Source organism: Podarcis erhardii (assembly GCF_964252035.2).
Source record: "Podarcis erhardii genome assembly, chromosome: 4".
Classification (NCBI taxonomy): Eukaryota; Metazoa; Chordata; class Lepidosauria; order Squamata; family Lacertidae; genus Podarcis; species Podarcis erhardii.
In genome coordinates this window covers 34,561,225-34,581,132 of record NC_138508.1, presented here as the reverse complement: position 1 = coordinate 34,581,132, position 19,908 = coordinate 34,561,225, and the positions used below count along the sequence as shown (strand labels likewise).

Below are 19,908 nucleotides of genomic sequence, written 5' to 3'. Positions count from 1 at the left end.
TGAGCTTTGCAAATGGGCTTGAAGTTTTATTGTTGCCTTTCTGCCAAGGAAATAAGTCTTGGAGTTAGAAAAGAGAACAAACTCTTTCCTAGTACATTTATATTATATTATATTATATTATATTATATTATATTATATTAATTATATTTATTATATTATATTATATTATAGGCAGGGGAGAGAGATGTCACTCAAATCAACGGTACACTAAAACCCGGGGCTTCCCAACTGGTTTTGTTAAGGCGGCTCTGCGACGTGGAAGGCCGTGGAGTTCGAAAGCAATCCGGAAGTTAACCTCTTTGCGCCAGTCTAATAGATATGCCTCTATACGCGGAAGTCAATAGAGCGGAAGTTGATTAGAGAAGGCGGACGAGTGAGAGAGATGGCGAGAGAGTGAGAGGGGCGACAAGGGAAACTACTCGCAAGTAATCCGGGCCGGTGGTAAGTCGGGGGAGTGTTGTGCGGTGCGGTGCGGGGGCGGCCTGGGCGGAGGCGGGTGGGAGGAAACTATGCCTTTTCACGCGTTGTTGAATTCCCTCGTAGCGAAGCAAACTGCTGCTCATAGCTGTCAACTTTCAGATTTGAAAATAAGGGATCAACAGCCTAGAAAATAAGGGATCAGCAGCCTCACCTTTCCCGGGGAGCCTCGAAAATAAGGGATCAGCAGCCTCACCTTTCCCGGGGAGCCTCGAAAATAAGGGATCAGCAGCCTCACCTGTCCCGGGGACAGTCTACGGGATATCTAACAATCCGGGATAGCAGCTGGAAACGACGCTGGAATAAGGGAATTTCCCGCAAAAAAGGGAAGGTTGACTGCTATGCTGCTGCTGCATTTCCCAAACTGCCCATCCTGGGAAGTAGATCTCATTGAAAGTGTATTGCGGGGTAGCCAGAATCGTTTTTTTCTCATTCGGGCGTAGTACTGTGCCACTGTGTATATTGCTTAGCAGATGTTGGCAGAAAGTGGATCAGGATCTACCGGGAGGCTTCTGGGTGGGCTTGTTTTTTGTTTCATAAAATTTCTACACCTCTTGACTGTAAACAGGGGGGGGGGATCAAAGCGGTTTGCAAAAGATGAAATGGGGGGGTACCCTACTTTAAAAACATGCAAAAGTTAAAATACTCAAACAAATTAAAATTACCTCAGCTTTCCAAACACCTGGGTAGGCTTGTCTAAACAGGAATGTTTTTAGCAGGCGTGGAAAAGATGGGTGAGGATTTCTGACTCCCAGTTGTTTTAACAATGACAACGAAATGCCAAATTATGCTGCTGAAGTGGGGGCTGGGAGAGACTTGGGAGCAGAGATCAGTGTGTGAGGACTGTGAGCTCACTTCAGTTCTAGTGCTCAAAACAAATTCACAGGGTCAGAATTTTTAATTTTGAAATGCATGTCGTTTTCACCTGGCTCAAGCTGGTGGAGGGTTTTTAGTAAAAGTGGATCCTGCAGGGCTGACATCTGTCCTACCCAGTGAATTCAAATGGGACTAATTCACAGGTAAATGTGCATAGGAGTGTAGGCTTCCAGTGAGATGAGGCTGAAGGGATTTAAGATACAAAGTGAAAATCTGACACACTTGCAGAATTTGTGGTAGGCACACAGCCTGTGGGAGAAGCATCATCCTATTGCCTCTTTGCAAGTAAAGAATTTTATTTCTAGTATAGGACACTACAACTTAGTTTCTGAGTTTCCAGTGCACAATTTCTACCTCTTTGGGTTTGTCAGTTATTAAGAATGCCAAAACTGTAAGACTCTAGACAACAGCTTCAAGGGCCAGTTTCTGATGGGTGAAAAGACCTGTCATGAGCCAGGATGGTGAAGAGAAGTAACTTGACTAGCCTGATTCTGAACATGTTTGTTCACATTAAACCCCCTCAGTTCAGTGAAAGTTGCTGCCAAAGTATGATTAGCGTTGCAGCCTTAGTCAACTTCCTGTTTCAAAATAATAGTCTCACTGTGTCTTAAGTTTTTGTGTCTTGCCATTCTATGGTGTTGGGCCAACCCAGAGCTGGTTCAGTGTTTGAAAGTAACCTCTTCGTCTCTCTTGTACCTTTTGCCCAACTGTATTGGGTAGTTTACCTTTTGCAGCTATGCAGGCCCTGACTGGAGATCCACAGCCAGTCACGGACAATACTGAGCTGCATGCTGGGCACAGAGGTGGCAATGATTCTATTCCATCCCTGCTCCCAAATCTTTTTTAAAAAAACTTTGCTTACAGGGTGGTTCTCCTTCTGAAGTTGACCTAAATATGCATCTATATGTATAAATTAACATATTAACTTGTATGCCTCCTGTATCCTTTTAAATGTGTTTTTCTTGTTTTTATTATGTGTTTTGTGTTTTTATCTTTTTTATACTGTGAACCACCCTGAGATCTATGGATGAAACACAATTATTTAAAAAAAAAACATTGTGTCATAAGCCTGGTCCCCAAGTCTTTGAAGAACCTAGTACCACCCCTGGCTATAAGAACCAATAATCTAATTTGGTAGAAGGCAGTGGTTTCTAAGCTTCCCACACATAGGCCACTTGAAAATTGTTGAATGTCTTGGTAGTCCAGTTAATTGCTTTTCTGCTCTTTACAGCAACTGCAATGCACTGTGCTAGATAATTGCATTATTGTTGCTTTTTCATGTTTCTAATGCCCCCTGCTCATCACTTCTGGTCTGTCTCACTCACCAAGCAAACTTAGAATAACAGCAGCCACTGTGCCCACCATTCACAGCCACAGAGGTTGTGGCCAAGCAATTCATAAGGATCCTGAATTCACACAGCTAGGGTGTATATTTGCACCCTCATTGGTTACGTGTGCAGGAAGTTTCTAAACAGTGCTTGCCTTTTTGGATTGGAGCAATATGGCTTGATAAAAGATGCACTACTGATTTGGCATATTTCTCAGAAGAATTAGAGGCTAAAATATGCAACAGAGATTTTATGCATTTTTCTTTTTCCTCTGCTTAGTTTTTACCTGCTGTGTGTGAAGCTCCATCAACAAGATGACAACACTACAGAATACAGTAAACAGTAAGTGTTCATCCTTTTTAAAAACAAATGTTGTGTTAAACTATGCATTCTTCACTTATTTGTAAAGGAAAGACTTTGGTAAAACTATCTGTTTAGACCAAGAAGTAGGCTAAATGTATGGTAATTGCAAGGTCTAATCATTTAGGGTTTTTACTTAATATTTTTTATTGCCTAGTATATCAAATAAACAAAACCTTTCTTGACAGATATTCAGACATTAAATCAATAAAAATAAATCTGCTATATTGTATCACTCTATCTGAGTGATAATCTGCTTCAAACTATCATATTTTGGGGTGGTACTAAGTGTGTAAATATGGCCACCGTTAAAATCAACTAACAAACAATTTCTTAAACTAGTTATGCAATTTTCTTTTTAAAAACTTGGCTAACAGTGTCACATGCAATGGAGGGGATGCAATGAAGAAACAGAAGCTTTTGGACCAACACAATGACAAGTACTTATCTCACCAAAATATCTTTTTTTGCATTAACTTTTCTGCTTTCTTTCTCCAAGCTTCAGCTGAATATGCCACCTCACCCATCCGTGGACCTGGGGATGGCATGGAAATGGAGCAACCACCCAAATCTGTTGAAGTAATCCAGCCCTCAGCCAATCATGCCCATCGAAGCCCACACAAGAAAGCTCTTCCTTCACTAAGTCCTGGAGTTCTTCAACTAGGGAAGATAAAAGGTGATACGGCCGTGGAGATCGAAGCTGTGCGAATCCTGGTTCCCAAAGCTGCTATAAACCATGTAGTTCCTACCAAAAATGCAAAGATGCCCAAGTCTTCAGGACACCAAAGAGAAACCCTCACTCTGTTAGATGAAATTCCGGGTTCTAAAAAAGAGCTTAGAAGTGAAATAGCAAAGCTCAAGAACTCCGAAAGAAGATTGCTACAGGATAAGGAAGGCCTTTCCAATCAGCTCCATGTGCAAACAGAGGTGAGGAACCAAGAAGTGGATTTAAATCCATTATACTTTTTTTCCTTTTAAAAGCTGCCCTGTACCGGGGCTCCCAGTAGGGAACTGCAATATAACAATTATTCATATTGCATTCTGGGCGGTTCCCTCACTACAAGAAGAGAAGTTACAGGGAACCAGGCAGAGGGCCTTCTTGGTAGTGGCGCCTGCCCGGTGAAACGCCCTCCCATCAGATATCAAAGAAATAAACAACTATCTGATGTTTAGAAGGGTTCATGGGAAGATAGAGGAAACCCCATTCAACAATATGTTCCCTGTTTCTTCCATCCTAAATAGCACACTCTTATGGAAGCATCCTCAGAAGTAAGTTCAGTTGTGTCCAATGGGATATCCTTCCTAGTGTGTTTAGAGTTAGGCACAAGACATGAGTGTTTATTATAAGACGGTGGCTGATCAAGAGGTGACATTGATGGTATCTATTATAATTAAAAAGTCCATATCCGTATACAAGAGCTACACATTCAGTGTATTGTTTAAGAGATTCATAGTTTAAGCCCCAGCCCATAGGAAAGCCGTAGTTGTCTGCCAGCTCTGTGTTTGTTGGAAAATCAGTAAATGTATATGGGTTGGTTCAGTAGTTAGGAGTGTTCATTTTGTGGAGTTCCTATGCAGGTAAGGGTTCTTGGACAGTGTATAAGCTCACAACCACATATAAATTAGTCCTGAATGTATCATTGGGATTGCTGTGGCTGTGCTGACCATAAAGAAAAGGCGATAAAGTAGATGGGATATCAGTTAAGAACAGAAGAGGGATCTGCTGAATCAGGCAGTGGCCTATCTAGTCTTGCATCCTGTTCCCACACTAGCCAACCAGATGTCTATGGGAAGCCTGCAAGCAATTTTAATGGACAAGTTTCTATCACAGTAATTTTGGATGGTGGTGTTGAATTAACGCACATCAAATGAAATGAAAATGTATTGTTCTACCTTCTTTCAGCAGTTAGTAACATTTGTTCATCCTCACTGTTCTGCTCATGGATGTTAAGGGCCAATTCTGCTATATACTGTAGTTGTCTACTAAGTCTTTCCTTTCCTTCTACCCGCTATGAAAAAATGCCAGGAGTGCAGCTTTCAGATGGTTCACACACTCGTTGTTTAAGACCAAACTAGATGTGATACAAGATGAGGATTGCCCTTTTTTTAAAAAAAAAAAAAAGTTAGCAGCACCCATGTGGAGACATAAGCAGATCCTACCCACCCCAAGCAGCTATTTGTCCCACAGGGGAAAACATACAGAGACCATAAGAGTAGCTAGCACATTTGAATACCTGAATTATTCCACATGATTTTGATCCTATGGTGCTATGGAGACATGCAACTTTCATAGTTTCCAGTGCTTTCTGGAGGCAGGGATGTTACAGAGATCAATATGATCAGCTAATTGGGTGTGAAATTGTAAAAGCAATTCATGGAAGTGGCAATATGAAAGCTATTGGTCTCAACATGTTGAAGCTGCAAACTAGCCTCTGAGATATCTATACAGTCATACCTCGTGTTGCGTTAGGTTCATGTTGCGTCTTTTGCGCTTGCGAATGCGGGAAACCCAGAAGTGTATATTTCTGGGTTTTGCCACACACGCGTACGCAGAAGCGTTCTGCAACTTCGCACATGCGCTGTATCGTGCTCCACACTTGCACAGAAGTGCCACTCTAGTTGCAGACTTTTCGGGGTGCGAACGGCACCCAGGAACAGATCATGTCCTCAACTAGAGGTACCACTGTATATATTTATCTTTTAACAAATTGCACCTTAGTATTTGTTACTTTAAGCAGCTACAGTTGTATCACATATCTTAGCAAACAGTATTAGTGTGCTTATAGTTTGGGTATCCAGGCATCTTGTTTAAGGATACACATCTGTCTCTTAGTGATGTGTCCTATATATATTTACTATGAAAGTCTGCTAAGCTTGGAAGGGGAGCCTTCTAGCATCTTGTACTTGATAGCTTCAATATTAACCGGGGGTAGCTTGATCATATTCCTTGATGACACATGATGAATGGTTAAATAATTGTCTCATCTTAGGTCAATCGGGAGTTGAAGAAGTTACTTGTTGCTTCTGTGGGGGATGACCTGCAGTATCACTTTGAACGCATGGCACGTGAAAAAAACCAACTGATACTTGAAAATGAGGCCCTAGGGCGAAATGTGTCTCAATTATCTGAGCAATTAGAGCGGATGTCAATACAGTGTGATGTTTGGAGGAGCAAATTCCTAGCAAGCAGGTATTGTGCCTCAATGCAACTTTATAAAGGCTGTCTTGATACATTAGCTGTGGGGAACCTTTGGCCCTCCAGATGTTGCTGAACTACAACTGGTAATCTGCACCTTGAGTGGAAGTTCTTGAGTTGAACATAAATCCATTCTTAGCCCCTAGAGGACATGCAAGGATCCCATGTGTGGGATACAGGAAAGCTATTTGTGGGAAATTGATGGCTGTTTAAGATTAAGATGGATCCTTGGGTGCTAAGAGCCAAAAGACAGTTGAGGGTAAGGAAAGCCTTGTCAAACTCCTCGTGTCTTATTCACAACAACCTGGACCTGAGCAAGTGGCATAGCAGTGCAGTTGGAGATGCCACTGATGAGGTGGAAGAAGGCTGGAAGTGCTGGGCTTTCTGAGGACTGCTGCTCCTGTGCTGCATATAACTCTGAATGGTATAACTGGGGGCCTCGTAGACTTAGCCCATCTTGCTGACCCCAAGCTGCTTCCCTCTTAGGCTTGCTTATGAGACTGAATAGAGAGTATAGCCTGTTTCTATGCAGCAGATCCACAATTCCTCTTTCCTTGCAGGCCAAATATCAGCCTTCCACTCCCAGATGTGTCTTGCTTGACACTTCTAAATACCATAAAAAGATACACAAGCCTAACAGTGTTTTTCAGTTAGCGCCTGATCAGTAGCACCACCAAAGCCCCAAAGATAAAAAGCAGTTTAGAAGTTTGGTTCCCGAAGAAGTAGCCGGCCAGAATTACCCCTCCTCCTTGCTGCTGTTTTGCACCTTGCTGGATAAGTCCATGCACAATAGGAAAGTAAATAAGGTGCATTGGATAAGGTGTTCAGGTGTCAGTGCAGCAAATTTAGTTCTCAGGGAGTGACTGACTCAAAGCTGCCTTCTTTCAGTCTAATTCATATCCTAGCCTGATCGCTGAAACAGTCCAGAGGGGAGTGGGTGGTGGTTTCTCCTGTTACCATTTCCATCCTATGGAAGACGTTTCCAGCAGAGATTTGACAGGCATCCTCGCTTTTGACTTTTTATGCTAGCAGACCGATGTGGCTGTTCAAAATTTTCTGTATTGCTTTTAAAAATTGTTTTATGTTGTTGTACAGTGCCCTGATGGTTTGTGAAATGGTTACTTTAAATTATAAATAAATACCTTGCAGTGTTATTATGAGAATAAAATAAGTGTTCCCGAGTGGGGAGCAGGCTAAGAGTGTCATAATAACAACGTAATGTACTTCGGATCAAAAAGCTGATTTCTTCTTATTTTTCAGTTATAGCCATTCAGGGTGCATCCTGTAAGCATTACCACTTCATGTGTAAACAGCAAGTTATCTGCTAATGTAACATGAATTAGGATTTTAAGTAGATAAATTCCTTTACCTGTCTGAGCCACATTTGGGATTTCTTCTACAGAGTGATGACTGATGAGCTGACTAATTCCAGAGCAGTTCTCCAGCGTCAAACCAGGGATGCACAGAGTGCAATTCAGGATCTGTTAAGTGAACGTGACCAGTTTCGCCAAGAAATGATTGCTACACAGAAGTATGAACATTTGGTTTCCCCCCAACTTCTAACAGCTCCTTCCCCATTTGCACCTGTGGATCATTCATATCCATATTTGTGGGTGGGGGTAGGGAACAGCATTCTTACGTCTCCTTAAAAATCAACAGGTTTATCGTTGCATACCATTTCAGGGCTTGGGATTCTTCTAACACACATTGTCAGAGCCTCTGCTTCAGGAAGGGACTCTGGAGGTGCTCAAGGTCTCCCCAGTCCTTCATGCAAGATTGCCAATCAGAAACTTTGTCCAGAAACTGTATGATGTTCCTTTTAGCATCAAGATTGTATCTGGTAGTTTCTGCATTTGAATGCTGTCTCCCACCTTCCTTCCTTACCCTGCTAAATCTTTTCACAGTGGTGTAGAATATTAGTCACCAAAATAAACTATTATCTTTATTTTCTATACAGATTGCTGGAGGAGCTGCTGGTTTCTCTGCAATGGGGAAGGAAGCAAACTTATTATCCTAGCGCACAGCCTCATAGTACAGCAGAATTAGCAGCTGTCAACCACAAACTAGCGAGAGCAGTTACCTCACACCTGCTCGGAAACACTGATAGCACTAACAGTCCCAAAAAGGGCTCTTCACTGACAGAACTCTGCAACACACCTGCTGAGAAAATGGCTGAAATGGTAAAAACCCTTTCATTTTACTCTTTTTTTAAAAAAATATTTTTATTAAAGATTTCTCAATTTACTCTTTTGAGCATTAAGATTATGCTGTTTCAGTGTCATCTTCTGAAAACACAAAGCATTATCTTCTTTATTGTATCAACTGGTGCTACATTATTGAGCCTTTAACCCTATCCCAACAGGTCTATCATACTCTGAATACAAAATTGTATAGTCACAAACTAAAGAAATCCGAGGTTACATGGGCTGTCCATTCAGTGAAAGATGGGGACAGTTGCCCTGGCCCTAAACAGCTTGAACTGTTGCAGTATATTAGAATGCAGGACTTCAACCCATGCAGAAGAAACTGCATCTAAAGACATTGGGGCAGCTGGAGCAGTTCTGCCACCAGTCATGATTCCTGATCGCTGGAGTTTCCATACCTGTTGCTCAACATACAGCAGTTCTCCCCCACCCCAGAACAGTGTTGGAGATAAAAACATTGCCCCATCCTACCTTTACTGTTGTTAATGATGTGGGTAAGGGTTTGCTTAATAGCAAGGAGTTCAGAAGCTCATCATGTAAAATGCACTGCTCCAGGACTTTCACCATAACGTAATGATTATTTTCTTGCAGGTTCTGAGAATGCTGGATCCTGGCACTTGTACAGAAGCATCTCCAGAACTTCCTTTTTCTGAGCCTTCACCATCCTCTTTCCTTTCCCCAAGGAAGAATATTGGACGGTTTCACCCATACACTAGATATGAGAACATAACTTTCAACTGCTGCAATCACTGCCAGGGAGAATTGATAGCGCTTTAAAAAAAAAAAAAGACACTATGCCTAATAGCCAGAGATGTTGTCTCTGAATATGCTAACTTTCTTAGTGATCAGTATTCACTTTTCTATGCTTTTTTCAGATAGGGTGGGCTTGTGCTAGAAATATACTTGTCACACAGCTTTCAGACCTCTTAAGAGTTCTTTTATCAAACTTTTTTTTTTATCAGGCTGGGATTATAATGCAATAAGAGCAACACAAGCTGTTCTCCAAGGCAAATAAGAAAATGTTAGAACAGTGTGTGCATAGGCCCTTAAATAGAATTCACATGCAAACATTTTTTTCAAGAGAAGGCTGAAGGGGAGTATTATAGAAACCCTACCAGCAGCAAGTATTTGGATTTTATTTCTGTGAAGAAGTTCAGATAACTAGTTTAAGTATTTATTTTAATTTAGAATGATAGTGAGTGCTGTGCTTCAGTATCTTTTAGAACCTGTTTCTAGTGCTTTTATAGCAATTGTTACATAGCAGGTGAAAATGTGAGAGCTTAGCATTCTTACTATGAGAGAAACTGATCTTGAATGAATTTAGTTATTGATTGAGGCAAAATGAATTCTGGCATGCACAAAAATTGAAGCCAAAGAGTAGCAACAAGCTTCTAGGTCAAACTATTGGAGGTGATTCTCAGTGGATTATGTATCTCTACTGAACCAGCTTTTACAGCCTATAAGTATTCCTGGTGGACCTTATATAAGGACATATTTCATTGGTGCTATTAAATGTGACAGAACTGCTCTTCTACCTGTACTTTTAGGGAAATAAGCCTTGAGGATTCCTTTCTCATCTTTTAATTTGGAAATAGGTAAAAAGGGTCTACTGTTATATATAGAGGAAGAGGCTTTTCCTTTCATTTCTGGGACAATCACATTTCTAACGTTTTCATATTACACTGAAATACTAAGCAGATGTACCTGCTCTGTGTCTGCATGTAACAACCTATGTTTGGTTAATGGAATGTATGGATTGAGACATGCCGCAGTTTTGGCCTACTCTGATTTTGACAATTTTACAATAAATGTTAGCTGCATATTTTGCAGGGGGAATTTTCTACCTCTTCCAAAGCTGGTATATGTGAACAACCTTTGCTAAGTAACTTGACAATTAAAATTAATAATGCATGATTATGTGTGCTGTTTTTGCAATAGCAAACAAATGTTTATCTTCAAATGTGTACTGTATGGGTGAGAACAAATTGACAAAAATGTAAGAATAATGTCGGACAGTATCAGAGCACCTTGCACTTTACTAGTTGTGTTCTCAGCACAAGAACTATTCTCTAACATTTACCTACCTTCACCAATGCAGTAAATTAGTCTGTGCTTGTTTCCATTGGTTCTGTGCCAGGAAAGGATGAGATTTCTTAGGCACAGTAAGTACCCCCAAATGAGCAAACAGTGCTTGAAGAAATGGTGAATACCATTAAGTTTCAGTTGTTATTTTCACACTGCCCCCTCCACTACCTATTCAGGATCAGTATAACAGGGAAGAACATTAGGACAGAACTTTGAAACTGCAATGTCCAGGAGTAAGTGCCAACTAGATGTTGGTAAAGTCCTTAGTGCTATGTGCTAGCACATTGCCATCAGCTGTGACAGTAGTGTAGCTTTTACACAAAATACTTGGTATGAAGATAACACTGGCCCCCAAGGCAAGCTATTTAAAAAGGATTTACACCACAATTGCCATATGGGCATTTATTCTGTTTTTTGCTTTGTAGAACTAAGAACACCACCCCAACCCATTCACAAATAGAGACTTATTCCAAGTTTAAGAGGGGGAGAGATTAGTAAGATTGAGAAAATTAAGCCATTATTGAAGGACTATGAAATATCCCAGAAGAAGCTGCTTTCAAGAGCAAGCTATACAAAGGTACTGTGAGAGTCATACTGGAGGCATCCGGTGACTCTAAATCTCAGCTGTACTGGTCCGTGAAGCGAAGAGATTTTGGTTCAGAAATTGAACAGAGAATATTCTCTATTTGTTTTGCTCTTCTGGCTTCCTGCCTAAGCTGCCTTGCTCGCTCTTTGGCAGCCATTTGCTCTTCTCGCCTCTCCCGTCTCTTCCTTTTTAGCCATCTGCAGAGAAATTAATTATTTTGAAAAACTGAATATGACGCGGTCCAAGCTTAATTTGATTACTTCTTCCAGGTTTACTAAAACCAGGTCACCTACTTTACCCTTAGCAAAAACAGCACACTCTCCAGAATAGGTCACAGCATCAGAGGATAGTTTATAGAGCTATAAGAACACGGAATACTAAGTGGACCACAAGTGCTTTTGACTAGATAATAACGCTTGAGGGCTAATATGCATTTTTTAAGTTCCTGTTATAAGAATTGAGTTCATCATGAATTAAAGAGGGCTGTGAGATATAATGATATGATATTCCACAGCCCCTTTCGATCAGTTTGGGAGCAGTCTCAATTTTCTAAAATTTTGGCTCTTGGCAATTCAGTATTGTTCTAGTGCTATATCCTGCTGTCTTAGCAGCAGGTACAGTTAAATGGTGTTGCATAGGCACCTTCCCAACATGACCATATACTCTGCTGGTGTGCCTGTGCAGCCAAATCCTCACAGTGACCCAGCCCATGTACCACCCTAGTAAGCAGCTGTAATGCTGATGTTAAGAGAGCAGCACTGCTCTTTAGCAGGAGGATGCTCCTCAGAAATGCATGGGCTCTAGAGGGTGAAGAAAACTGTAGAGTGAGGGAAGACACTTCGGAATGAGGGGAAAGGCTGTCATCTTCTGCTTCCTAGGGAAACAATCCAAATTAAGTTGATAAAAAGTGAGATGGAATTGTTCCTGTTAGGCAGTAACAGGACAAACACAACACTGAACAACTTACTGTTTATAAGCGTTGTCATTTTCCGCTGTTCTTGGAAGGAAAAACATGCATTCTTCCTGCTCTTTCAGGTTCTGTATCTGTTTTTCTTTCATGTGTTCTATCTGCTTTTTTCTAAGCCATGACTTGTAAGCTGCTTCTGGATTTCTGCTTTCCTGCTTCAAAAGAAAAATAAACTCCCCAGAGATCTACTCCAAATAAATCAAATATTAGCAACTTGTTTACAATGCTAATGTGAGCATTTTACACCACTTTCCAGTTACAGTCACACCTTGGAAGTTGAACGGAATCCATTCCAGAAGTCCGTTCGACTTCCAAAACGTACAGAAACCAAAACACAGCTTCTGATTGGCTGCAAGAAGCTCCCAAAGCCAATCAGAAGCCACAGAAGCTTCATCGGATGTTCGGGTTCCAAAGAATGTTCGCAAACCAGAACACTCACTTCCAGGTTTGTGATGTTCAGAAGCCAAAACGTCTTGAGTACCAAGGCGTTTGGGATCCAAGGTACGACTGTATTCAGTATATATTTTGAGGAGGCATAGTTTTTTGATAATCCACAAAAATGCATCTAGAAGGCATTCAGATTCACACACATTGAAGATAAGGCTCATGGCAGCATACCAGCTTTCCAGAAATGGCTAGATACACTAAAGGCTATATAAATATATATATATTCCAATATATACACATACATTTTGGAGGAAACAATATTACTTACCTGCAGTGGAAGTCTGAACCTTAACATCAGAAAAACTTCACAACCTGAGAAAAAACTAGATGTAACTCAGTTTTCAAGCTGGTCAGTCACAAAAGGATGCTGTTTTTTGGAATCGAGCCTCAGATTTGCATATCAAGTGATTTGCTTTGCTCAGTAACACAATGATTTTAGTATGAGATGTTTGATATTAGAATTTATACCCCATCCTTTAGTTCACTGAGAACTTTCAAGTTAGAGTAAGAACAATATTCCTGTACAATAAGGGCTAAATGCAGCTGCCATAAAAAGTCTGAAGTAACTGACATCATCATCATCATCATCATCATTATTATTATTTGGATATAAAAAGGTCTTGCACACTCCTTACTCTTTACCACCACCATCCCAAGAGCCAAAGACAAATAAGGCCACCTTATTTTCTATGCCTTCTGCATAGTTATACCAGGCATTAAATACGTTTGATAAAAGCAAATAAATGTGTCATGACATAGATAAGTAGTCTCCAATGGATGCCTACACCGGACACAGACATCTGCTTAGGGGGGAAACTGCCATATTAAATTTAATTAAAGGGTAGCATACAAATACCACAACTGCCACAAAAAGAGTCTTGCAGATGCTTGACAGCATAGCAAATGGGTTTCTAAATAACTGATAATTGTATTGACTGTAGGCAAGTGATCCTAAAATTGTCATGGCCATATACCTGCTTGCAGCTACAGTTCTGAAAATAGGTGAGATTGCCGTCAATCCTTGTCAGGCAGATTAGGTTTTTCTTCGTTTCAACTTTTTAGAATTAAAACAGGCTGCAGCAGGACAACAGGCATGGGAAAACTTACTCTGCTATTCAAGTCTTCCAGCTGTTTTGCCCTCTGAATTCGCCTCTCTTCCTGCAGCTGCCCTTTTTTCTTCTGCAGCCAAGCTCTGAAGACCATGTCATTCTCTCTCCTTTTCTCCTCCTCCTGTATTCTTTTCCGAATTTCTTCCTTACATTAAAATGTGAACAAAGAATGTGAACTTTTCAACAATCCCAATTCAAAAATTCAGCAATTCTTCAAGCAGCGGTAGTAAAAGGTGTTTGAAATTATTCTAGACCATCCTGAAAAGAACCGGAGCATGAATACAGAGTGATGATAGTAATGTGTTTCAGAGGTTACAATGCAACAATGTTATCAATGTGTCTGGGAGATATTAAGAACATTAAGGTGAATGGAATGATTTTTTGGTGCTGCATTTACACATCTGCAAGCTAGCTGGGGACAGTAATGATCATTATTTGTGTCTAAAAATACTAGAAGGATAAAAAAAGAGAATTTCAAGTTTAGAGACAGCTGCAGTGAAGTCACATATTACTTGGCACCTCTTTATAAGATCCTCCCATTCCCCATTTCCAATTTCAAACCACAGCACAAAACCAACAATAAGGGGAACTGCATCTGAGCAATGCTTTAATGATAAAGGCTAGTGGTTTTAGGTGGAAGAGATACAGGTAAGCAAGATGTCGATATGCAAAACACCGTATCTACTTCAGATTTCTCTTCAAGTCATACAAATCTTTCCTACAAGACTTTTTAAGGAGCAAAATGTAATTCTATTGAAAGTGGGTAAAAACCTAGGTAAAGGTAAAGGGACCCCTGACCATTAGGTCCAGTCGTGACAGACTCTGGGGCTGCAGCGCTCATCTCGCTTTATTGGCCGAGGGAGCCGGCGTACAGCTTCCAGGTCAGGTGGCCAGCATGACTAAGCCACTTCTGGTGAACCAGAGCAGCGCACAGAAACGCCATTTACCGGTACCTTCCCACTGGAGCAGTACCTATTTATCTACTTGCACTTTGACGTGCTTTCGAACTGCTAGGTTGGCAAGAGCAGGGACGTGGAGGGATGTGTCGAAAACAAGACCCAATTACAGTGCACTGATCTCCTCATTTCCTTTGTACTCTCACCTCTTTCTTTAATTTCTCTTTTCTTTGTTCCATTTGCTTTTGCAGTTCTTTTTGCCTGGGTGACAGGCAGTATGTAGAGCTTCTTGCACCAAGACTCACATTTGCTGACTGCACCCTTCGTGGACTTTTCCCCCTTTCCGTGTTTCTTGTAATGTTGATAGCTGAGCATGGCCGAATGGGTGGTGGTTGAGGGACACGAATGCACCCTTCTCTGGTCACAGATGTTTGTCCTAAGGAGTCGTCCTTTGTTATACAGACAGGGCTGAAAGCAGTACTGTAGGAGGTTTTAGGAGAAATGTGTTGAGCTTCAATGTCACTAAAAGAAACACTTAGTGGAGGAAAGAAGCCTTGGCTCTCAATGTCATGGATACTGAGGAGTTCAAATTTCCCATCTCTTTCTACTAGGATCTTGCCATCCTTGTGCTCATCATCTGTACCACCATTAATAGAAAGAGAAATATCCTCCTTTCCTGCTCCATTACAAATGTGCAATTGAGACAGTCTGCCTGAAATGTTCCTGTGGGAATCATTTTTTTCAGTTTCTAAAGCTTTCAAAGAGGGGATTTCAAGATCTACTAGATCATCCTTGAATTTTAGTTTCCTTTCTTTCGTTTCATCTAAAGGTTCCTGAGATAGAAGTAGTTTGTTGGCTTCCTCAATTTTTTCTAAGATGTACCGCTTTATATCTTCATCATCATCCTCCTGGTCTTCTAGCTTTGATTCCTGACAAGAACCTTCACTGTCAGAATCAGATGTTTGCTCCAACTGCTTAGGATCAAGTTCAAGTATTGAATAAATTTCATTTTGTGACTTCTCATCCAGAACTTCCTCAGGCTCAGGAGGCTCTTGTGAAGGATGTTCTCCCACTTCATCATCTTCAAAAGATTCTTGTGGAGAATTTATTCTATCTTCTATACATTCTAAGTCTTTGTCAACACCTTCATTTTCATCATGATTCTACAAAGAAATTCAAAGTACCTATTTATGTTAGGATGTAATGGGAAGTACACATAAAATGACTGTCTTCAAATGTCATGCTAAACTTCATTTTATGAAATGAACAAGCCTAGTCTCCTCTCTGACTTACTCCACACACTTTCTCTCTTTATCCCATGCAGGCAGGAATTTGGAATAATTCACTTCCACTTTCGATTAACCAAACTTGCTGTATCATCTGGACCTAAAAAATGTGGTTAATCTTAAATAGTGTTAAACAAGCCAGCTTTGGTAACTATCGTTTGAAATTGGCTTGTTTGAAACTAATCATAGCTAAAAGTGAACACAGTTTGTCAGTCCAACAACAAACCAGTGTCAAGCAGAACCAGAAGCAAAACATTCAAATTCCTCCTCTCTGGCAGGAGGGGTATGAGCTTGAAGCTGACCGCAACTCACTTCTTTTGCTCATGTTGCATAACTATGGTTTAGTATAATCTGCACATACAACCAATGTGCCATTAGCAATTATATTTAAGAATATGGGAGAAGGGTTGTATCTTTGGGGTAGAGCATCTGCGTTGTATGCAGAAGATTCCAGCTTCAGTCCCCAGCATCTCCAAGCATGTCCCCTTTAAAACCCTGAGAGCCACTGCCAGTGAGATGGACATTACCGATCTAGATGGACCAGTGGTCCAGCTCTGTATAAAGCAGATTACAATGTGCCTGGAGCCAATTCACATAGGCAAATTTCCTTTTTGTTGTAACTAAATAAAAACTTAATAGCTTAAGTTCAAAATGCGTATAAACAGTATTCTAGAAGAATAGCCAGTGAGGTGCAATGACTGAGAAGTTGAGCTTGGATATGGGAAGCCCAGGTTCCATTCCTCACTCAACTGTGCTGAGTTATTCCAAGTCAATTACAGTCATACCTTGGAAGTCAAACAGAATCCGTTCCGGAAGTCCGTTTGACTTCCGAAACGTTTGACTTCCAAAGGGCAAGTTGATTGGCTGCAGGAAGCTCCTACAGCCAACTGGAAGCTGCGGAAGCCCTGTTGGACGTTCGGCTTCCAAAAGAACATTTGAAAATTGGAACAATCACTTACAGTTTTTGATTGTCTGGGAACTGGAGCGTTTGACCCCCAAGACGTTCGGGAGCCGAGATACAACTGTATCCTGCTTTAAAAGTGACCATTTTTACCCAAGTATATATATATGTTATCTCAAAAAAATATTAAATTGCCTGTTTTTTAAAAAGTTTTAAACAGTGCAATCCTATGCATGTTTACATTGCATTTAACAGAGCCTACTCACTATTATTTAGGATTGCAGCCCTAGACTGCAAACCAAAGAATCTCTTCATTCCAACACACACTTCTAGGTGCACACAAGGAATTATCTCCTCTTGTACCATTAATGCCAGGTAAGGTCACTCCAGATGATTCTGAAAGTTGGCACTGGCTTGATCTCGAAGGTCTAAGTTCCCTGGATCTCAGCCTACACCCAACAATATTTTAAGAACCATAAATGTCCTCTCATTCCAGTCTATCTATTTACATCAGCACATTTCATATGGAATTGAGATACTGGCACAAGACTAATGTAGTATTTTGCTAATACCTGTATATCATTAGAGATTTGTTTTTCTTCTTCATTAATTAGCCATTCAAGATCTTTTTCAAAATCATCTTCGTAGTCCCCACCATCTGTGGGACCTCCAGTGTCTGAAGATTCACTAGTGTCTTTTTTGTCACTCATTGTGGATGTTCCTTAATGGAAAGCTACAAATTGAAAAAATATATGAAGTGTTTCATTACAAAGAAATGTGTTTTGGAATATGGACACTTTAATGACTCTAAGAAGGCAATCTTGCAGAATATTTTCATGACTTGAACCCGATTATTTCACAGCTGTAATTCAATAGCTTTATTGCCTGTTGGACCATGTCTGCTTTTTTACCCAAATTTCATGACCACCAACCGGTCCTACACTCACCCAGCTTTTTGTAGCTTGTACAAAATGCCACAGGCCTACAAGATTGGATCAAATAACCTATAGGAAGTTTCCTTGAGAGTCTTAGATACAAGAAATACTGCCTGAACTCCATAGTTCCTGTTCTGTACTAATCATGTTTCCAATTACAAAATTATTCACTTTTCCTTTATGTTGCAGTTAACGAGGGTTGAATGTGTATCAACACTAAATTGCTACTCATGCATACTGGCAGAGAAATGCATGAAAAGCCCTCTGATAGCCAGATGTGTTCACAACAAAAATTTTAAAAATTGTCACCAACTCAGGTTGTTATTTAGTAAGTGTCACATTAACCTGATTACTGATAAACTAAAAGCACAATCCTATGCATGTGACAGGGTGAGCTCCCGTTGCTCAGTCCCTGCTCCTGCCCACCTAGCAGTTCGAAAGCACGTTAAAGTGCAAGTAGATAAATAGGTACCCCTCTGGTGGGAAGGTAAATGGCATTTCCGTGCGCTGCTCTGGTTTGCCAGAAGTGGCTTAGTCATGCTGGCCACATGACCCGGAAGCTGTCTGCGGACAAACGCTGGCTCCCTCGGCCAATAAAGCGAGATGAGCGCCGCAACCCCAGAGTCGGCCACGACTGGACCTAATGGTCAGGGGTCCCCTTACCTTTTATGCATGCCTACTCAGAAATAAATTCCACTAAACTCAACAGGACATATTGCAAAGTAAGCAGTGAAAACTGGCCAAGCACCATCCCATTCTTACAATGCAAATCTGCCGGGCCAGGCGATGAAGGTATCGCCTGCAAAGCAGCCTCAGACCAACTTTCCGGATCCAGTTGGAGGATCCAAACCAAGCCTCGGGGCGGCCACTTGATAAGGAAGATCGAGGCCCCTCCCGAGGCGAAACCTGCCTGTTCGGACCCCGAGGCTTCCCGAGCACCTGAAGAGCCTGACCGAAGCGAGCGATTTACGCCCGTCGCCATGGCAGCCGCCTCCCCGCCCACCCCAGGGCGAGGCCCGCTCTCTGCCGAAACCACGGAGCCGGAGGAGGCGCTCGAGCCCTGTGCTCCTGCGTTTCCCCGCCGCCCCTTCGGCTCCGTCGGCGGAGAGCGGCTGCCCGACCCTCCCTCGCCCCTCCTGGCCGGGACAACCAGCCAAGGGGGGCGCTTCGGACGGGTCCGCGCCGCCCCACCGAGCCCAGGCTCTGACAGGCAGCTGGCCGTAGACCGCAGTCCGCCTCGACAAGACCCGCCTCGGCCCTCGCCCTCCTGTCGTTCATCTCCACCTGTGGACGGCGCCGGGCCGCGACCCGCCCTCCATGGCGTTGTCATGGTAACCGCTGCGCCCCCCGGCGGCCCGTCATGCCGCCGAGACTTCCCCTCCCCACGCCACTCACCAAAGCGGAGGACGACGGCGGCTGCGAAGGTCCACACGCGGCCTCTCACGCGCCGCCCACCACGCTCGCCGTCTCCATAGCCACCGCAGGCAGGGCGAGCCGGCGGGAGGACAAACGCGGGCTTCCCGCCGCGGCCCTTTGCCGTCGCCATGGAGACGCCGCGAAACGTCACGCAGGGCGGGAAATCCGCCCCTGCCTGCCTGCCTGCTCCGCTAAGCTGAGGTTATATGTGGTAACTTGGCAAGGAAGGCATTTTACTGGTCAGCTTCAAGGTCGTTTAATGAGGGCTAGTGGCCTCTCGACCTCCTTCCCTCATGGCATCGGGGAGTAAAAAAGCACATTTATTACACTTGGGATACTTATCTGCGCCTAGGATGCTATAGTGACTCAAGATTATTTAACACCCGTTTACGAAAAAGTAATCTTGAGTGCATTTTTTACTTTCGAATTTAAATGGAATGATCTCAGATTGCGGATTACGCTTATTCTAGAACTACCGCTATTAATTTTTGTGCGTTTTTTGTTTTTTTAAAAAAGTATCTTGTAAACTGCCTTTAGAACCTATTGGGAAGCAGACACCCATAACGAACAGCAGTATGGATGGATGGATGTATTCTGGTACTTCTGATTCATCTACAGTTGTACCTTGGTTCCCAAACTTAATCCATTCCTGAAGTCTGTTCTAAAACCAAAGCGTTTTAAAACCAAGGTGCACTTTCCCATAGAAAGTAATGCAAAATGGATTAAACCGTTCCAGACTTTTAAAAACAATCCCTAAAACAGCAATTTAACATGAATTTTACTATCTAACAAGATCATTTCTGGGTTAGGTTAATTTTAGGATTGGGTAAGCGTTGAGA

At 42.0% G+C, this 19,908-nt stretch overlaps 2 protein-coding genes and 1 long non-coding RNA gene across 5 annotated transcripts in view; 2 read left to right on the top strand and 1 right to left on the bottom strand.

Moving 5' to 3' along the window:
- Positions 1-19,908, top strand: part of LOC309340812 — a 229,142-nt gene that overhangs the window by 207,092 nt on the left and 2,142 nt on the right. The gene's annotated exons all lie outside the window — the stretch shown is intronic.
- Positions 261-10,355, top strand: BLZF1 (basic leucine zipper nuclear factor 1). Its single transcript, XM_081859781.1, has 7 exons — positions 261-441; positions 2,961-3,023; positions 3,541-3,968; positions 6,032-6,231; positions 7,640-7,768; positions 8,195-8,417; positions 9,033-10,355. The coding sequence occupies exons 2-7, from the start codon at positions 2,996-2,998 to the stop codon at positions 9,216-9,218; spliced, it is 1,194 nt and encodes a 397-aa protein (XP_081715907.1). The 5' UTR covers positions 261-441; positions 2,961-2,995; the 3' UTR covers positions 9,219-10,355.
- Positions 10,914-19,062, bottom strand: CCDC181 (coiled-coil domain containing 181). 3 transcript variants are annotated; one of them, XM_081859732.1, is made up of 6 exons: positions 18,938-19,062; positions 17,291-17,451; positions 14,738-15,694; positions 13,634-13,780; positions 12,080-12,234; positions 10,914-11,309 (listed from the first exon to the last, which is right to left on the bottom strand). In XM_081859732.1, exons 2-6 carry the CDS (start codon positions 17,426-17,428, stop codon positions 11,147-11,149), a joined length of 1,560 nt encoding a protein of 519 aa, XP_081715858.1. In that variant the 5' UTR covers positions 17,429-17,451; positions 18,938-19,062; the 3' UTR covers positions 10,914-11,146. The 3 variants fall into 3 exon arrangements, with proteins under 3 accessions (XP_081715858.1, XP_081715859.1, XP_081715860.1); XM_081859733.1 differs by having other exon boundaries at positions 12,080-12,231; XM_081859734.1 differs by lacking the exon at positions 10,914-11,309 and having other exon boundaries at positions 12,149-12,838.